The 5935-nt window shown below is 41.3% G+C and overlaps 1 protein-coding gene across 1 annotated transcript in view; it reads right to left on the minus strand.

The window, feature by feature from the left end:
• Positions 1-641: 641 nt before the first annotated feature.
• Positions 642-5935, minus strand: part of RAPH1 (Ras association (RalGDS/AF-6) and pleckstrin homology domains 1) — a 58686-nt gene continuing 53392 nt past the window's right edge. Inside the window, exons 12-15 of the mRNA XM_006889106.1 lie at positions 5003-5101; positions 4273-4393; positions 2648-2790; positions 642-736 (exon numbers count right to left, since the gene is read on the minus strand). Of these exons, the coding sequence (XP_006889168.1) occupies positions 734-736; positions 2648-2790; positions 4273-4393; positions 5003-5101 (366 nt within the window). The 3' untranslated portion in view covers positions 642-733. The remainder of the gene's footprint in view (positions 737-2647; positions 2791-4272; positions 4394-5002; positions 5102-5935) is intronic.

Raw genomic sequence — 5935 nt, forward strand, 5'->3', positions numbered from 1 at the left:
GGGGGCGGCGGAGGCAGGGGTGGGGACGGCTGGGAGGCTGTGTAGGGGCTGATCATCTTAGGTTGTGGGGATAAAGGCGGCATAAGTGAAGTGTAGGGTCGGCCCACAGACTCCATTCTGGCCTAAAAAGGAATATGAAAAAGAGGGAAAGAGAAAAAACACAAGTTACAGGAGGAAGCTTTGAGTCCGTGTAACATCCAAAAGCAAGAATCGTGCAGGGGAAGGATGCTGCAGGTGCTGGTCATAAAGGCGGACAGTGTCGGGAGGAGTGAGGGCACTGGCCATGCGTCCCTGCTCTGCTCAGGCCTAGCGATCCAGGCCACGTTGCTGTGCCACAGGGTGTGTGACCAGCGATGGTGCCTGGCCTCTGGCTCGGTCCCCTGCACACACCCTGTCCTCACTGCCAGGTCCTCACTGCCAGGTGGACTCGTCCCTGGGCACCACCTGGCCTCTGGCGGCGGGCCTGCGCGTCCCTCATGACATGCACATCAAGCAGATGGGGGTCTGGGCCGAGTGCTGCTGGCAGGCTGACACGACGAGCGAGCTGACACGGGAGAGGGGGGCGTGCAGTCACACGGCAATCAGCTTCTCTCTCTCTCTCTCTCTCACACACACACACACACACACACACACACACACACACACACACACGCATGATCGTGTGAGACACTTGCATCCAACATGCACAGAAGTCCAGCAATGCAGGTAATGGGGGGCATTCTGTACATTTGTTTTACTGGAAAATACATGAAGAAATGCTTCATAAACATCATAGTGAAAGACCACAAAAATGCATACAGAAAAAGGCCAGAAGGAAGTAAGAGGAAACTCTGGAAGGTTTGAATACAGGAAAAAAATCAACAAATGCAATCTACAGTTTGTCAGCATGGTGACTGGGGACCTCTTGGTATTGCTGACATGACTACATCTGGCCCTTCATGGAGCTAATCATGCAGAAATGGGGCTTAGGGAGGGACCCCTGGTTTTCTATTTAAAAGCTTCGGGAATGCCTTTTAGGCTTTTTGTGCAAATCCGGGGTAAGCCATTTATATTATGAAATGACATCTCATTAGCCTTAAGCAGCTCAGGTTAGTAGATTCTAGAAGGCTCAGTAACAGGCTGAATTCTAATGTCCATCAGGACACTCCTGGATTTTCTAAACATCACACGTCAGAATGAAAGCATTAGTCTGCAAGACTGGTTATTGGAGTCACCCAGGTTAATGAGCTTCCAGAGAAAGCCCTGACCTTAACTGGGCCCTGTCTCGGCTGCTTCAGGGGCGGAGACCTTAGCTGTGCTGGCCTTCATATGTGGCACCTGAGACTGAGGTAACAGGGTAAGAAACACAGAGATCAAGGACTAGCACACACACTGTCCCTGCAGGAGGGAGGCCCACTGCACTCCCTAACCCACAGCTCTGAGCGTTTCTTCTCTGCCGTGCTCGGCAGCTGATTCCAAAAGGAGAGATGCACACAGAACCCCGAGGAAGTATGTGGTAAGGCACAGACAGGATTTTTCTTTAAACATCTGAATCACAGAACCTGGCTTCTTGGGTGCATATTTAGAGCATTAACACCCAGTGGGACAGCTCATCCACTATGACTAAGTGGGGAAATAGAGAGGTGATTATTGCTTCAAAGGCTGAAGCTCTATTAAGGAAGAAAAACTGCCAGCATGTTGAGAATTTAGGCCATTGCTTCAATAACTCATTTCTTAGAGAAAATGCCCCATTATCACACTCGGCTGATCAACATTCTAACTTCTCCGGGCCAGTTAACCAATCACATGTGCCAACTAAAGAATAAACCGAAGGAAAATGGCCATGTAATTCTCCTTAGTGAATGTACTTGTGTGATTCAGATCAAGAGAAAAACAATAAACCCTCAATTGATTACTGTGTAATAATTATATTTGCTGTGCAAATACAAAATAGGCTGTCCTCGTATGCCCATGGTGGTCATAGATGCATTTCTGTATTCTGAACAGCAAGAACACAAAGTAGGATGCACCCTGGCCTAGAGAACCACAGAGGCAATTTGCTTAAGCTAATGAGCTCTATATTTTAAAATAATTTCATAGTTACGATAATTTGTCTTTCAGGATAATTTTTCATACCATCTATTACACAAGGATTAGTAACCCAAACTTTTAAGGGGACTGAGTTTAGCCTTCCATATTATCTACTATTAGAGAAAATTAATCAATACACAGAAAGTAACAAGGTTCATAAAAGATAAAAATGAACCTGAAGAATTTAAACTACTAATAAAGAATCAACCGTAACAACTTCTATAGGAAATACTGTGGGCAAATGGAGTCAATGGTGCTGCTCCATCCAAATGGATTAAAGAGTGTGAAGGAATTACGAGAATTTTAAGCCACTGGTCAAGGAATTAATTAAACTGCTAGTTTTTCTTTGTGAGATTTAAAAATCATCAGAACCAATTTCCATGTATTTCTGAGGAAGTCAAACCGGCAAGGCCTCTCTGAAATTTCCAAGCCCATTATAGTCAGGAAGACTGAAGATTCCAAAGAGAAGACTGGAATAGGGCAAGGAAGAATTCCTAATAAAAGTAATTTTTAAAGCACACCCCGCCAAATAGTGGGACATTAGGATGCCTGCACGTAAGTGGGAACAAGGTGTTACCTTACTGGACTCTTCTAACTGAGTGCCCCGCTTCCATGCTTCAGAGAAGATGGAGCTCACGGTGCTCTGGGAACGGCCGTGCCCGGCTGGCTGGGTGTCAGAAACCCCACTGTCAGACTGATTAGAGTGGTTTGACTGTGACTCTGTGGAAAAGAGTTTTTAAAAAACAGGTCAATCTGTATTCTGACAGCATAAATATGGATATTTTAAATAAAGTGGATGTATGTTTTACACCAGGTTGAATGCTATGTAGTGATATGTCATTCTATTCCACTCATTTCCTATAAACAGTACTAGATTTCCCTTATTTTAGGATTAACAGGAAAGCATCGATTCTTTTTAAGTAGTCCACTAGATTAGTAAAATATTCACAGGATATTATTGGTATTCTTGCATTACTGATATCCAAAAAATCTATCTTGTAAAATAAAAACGGATCTCAGTACAAGAGACACATAATGAACTATCAAGAGTGAATTTTTTCCTAGTAAAATTAATTTCATTACATTGACATCAGTTCCTTAATGCCTCTGTTCCAGGCCATACCATCCCAGAGTTCTAATTTAAAAATTCTTATTTTTCATGTTTGACTGTTACTGTTGTTAAGTGCTGTCAAGTCATAGATGACTCTTAGTGACCCTATGAATGAAAGACCTGAACACTTTTAAAGCTTTCATCATTTCTCCGCATTCATAGAGTTTCTGCAGATGACTTCCAACCTGGATTCCAGCCCCATACTGCTGACCTAATGTGTTTTTTTAAATAGGAGGCTGGAGCAAATAAATTTATTGGTAAGCAAACATTCCACCCTAATCCTCACCAGAACCAGCAAACAAACCTCTGTATAATCTGGCTGCTGCAGACGACTTCCAACCTTGATTCCAGCTCCATACTGCTGACCAGCATGATGACTAACTACTTCCTTTTTCTCAGCAACAAATAATACTTAAAACTTGAAGCGTAAGCAGGCTTCCTAGGGACTTAGTACTGGCACCAGAGGGAAAGGCACAGAGAGGTCTTCAAGGCCTGTGGGCATGGCTGTAAGAATACAGTGTATCTTCAACTGACACCCAGGATGAGAGGCCTGGTAAGATTATTTCACGAGACTCCAAGTTGTAACGAGGTCGAAGCACCCACTCAGTATCTGTGGGCACTCAAATTTTAAAGCAAATCCCATCCAATCGTTCTGTTGAGGGAAGGATACTATCAGGGTGCAGTATTAATGCAGTCAAGTCCGGTTAGTTAAAACAGAACCAAAACACCCAAAGAGAAATTCTAAACTAAATTCCTTTAGATAAAGTTAATACCATTTTGAGTACAACTCATTTCCTATGAAAATTTTTATAAACTTTGATAAACAGCAACTTCTTTTACAGGGATACTGGACTAACTAGAACTGAACTGTCAGTTCAGAGATTCTCTCCAGGTAATTTTTTGCCCCAAATTATGCCTCTTCATCAACCGTAGATAAGAGTTTTCATGAATAACCTGGGTGTGAGAGTTTATACAATGGTTTTCCATTTCCAGTAATAACCTATTTTTGTTTCCAATAATAAATCTACAGTCAAGCCTCTCAGGAGCCTATAGATTGGGAAGAACACAGTGCTTTGAGAAATCCAGACTACCTGGGATGCTGGAAGAACTGGATCCTGACTTAATGCTAGAGCTGGATAAGGAAGTCCAATCATAAGTTGACTCTGTCCTCTTCACTGCTTCTTGGTAGTTCAGATAGAGCTGCTTCCCATACTAAACAGAAAGTAAATGATGACATCTGAACTTTACTGGGGTATGGTATACACAGAAAGATGACCTGAGAAAATGGCGTATTTCTGTTTATATGAAAATCAATACTTATGACACCTAAAAAATTCTTCTAATACCAGTAAATGATAAACTACTTATTCCCCACCCCCAATCCAAATTCTTAATTCAGGGCCAGCAAGTCAGCACTGTTCAGGATTATGCTCTAACTCTGGCTGGTAAATATTCACTGCTTTTATTAAAAGTAATATAGTAATAAAAATTTGCTTACACTAAACTTTTCTATATAGGAACTATATTATACATTCTTTAAAACCAAAATAAATATTTTTCATGCTACACAAGCTTTTACCAGTACTCTTGTTCTATGGATACTGTTAAAACTAGATCAAATCACCTAGGGAAAAGGACATTTAAACCATATAATATAAGCTTTGAGAAAACTATAGTGGAATCACGGCCTGAAAACAATCGGAATAATCCTGGACATAAATGAATTTCAGATATATTAAAGAAAGCAGCTAATCTTATGATAATAAAAACTGTATCATGAAAATCTGAATTAGTCCATCATCAAACCAAAAGAAAACCTACCTTTGCGATGCGGATACCATTGACCCACTGATGCAGGGTTCTCATATCATCACAACAAAGGTATTTGATATACTGAGATTTTTTCTGGATCTGTGGGTGCTGCACAATTAAAAACAAAATTCCAAGTAAGTCCCCTGAGGAACTATAAGAAAACATACTCAAAGCTAAACATACCCACACAAAGTTAACAGGCCATCAGTGTATTGACCAAGTATTCAACCATTCTTTATTATTATTCAACAATTCTTAATATGATTACAGAGCCAAATAAAAGGACCCTCAAGTATTTTTACAGAAGAAATGAAAAAGAAATCTGCATTGAATTTTAAGTCAAGATACCTGTATTAAAAATCAACTTTTAGATTATGGAAAACTCCCCATGATCTGAAATACCTGCCCCTTCTCCATTTCAAAGAAATAAAGTCCATCAAGGTTAACAAAGTCAGTAGAGTTCTCAAGTCTCTAAGACCATAAAAAATGAAAAAGAAGGTTTAATTTCACTTTGAACTCATTGAAAACAAGTGCTCAGAGAACTTCCAAGAAGAGAGGGCCTTTGATCTGAAAAGAACGCTGTCAGTGCTTGTCTGGAGGTGAATTAACTGGCTGGCACACAAAGGGCCTAGCAGAGTATGCAGGACACAGCTATCTCCCCCTCCCCACTTTTTCCTAGACAGAAACCCTGCTTAGTGAGAGTGTCCACTCCTCACTCAAGATGACCTGTTTAAGGCAATCACAGCAGCTTTTTTCCTTTGCCAGTGATTGGTTTAGTAGCATGAACGTATTCTTGGCCACTGATTTGGGGGGTGTACGTACGAGGGTTGGCTCTGGTTGTTGGTGCATATATTAGAATGATAGTGGTATTCACTGGGCTTCCTTGTACGCGTATACATATTATCCTGTCACTGACAATATTGTACTTCAAGATGGATCTAG

Source organism: Elephantulus edwardii, unplaced genomic scaffold (genome assembly GCF_000299155.1).
Source record: "Elephantulus edwardii isolate Elephantulus edwardi_28Jun2011 unplaced genomic scaffold, EleEdw1.0 scaffold00075, whole genome shotgun sequence".
In the NCBI taxonomy this organism is placed as follows: Eukaryota; Metazoa; Chordata; class Mammalia; order Macroscelidea; family Macroscelididae; genus Elephantulus; species Elephantulus edwardii.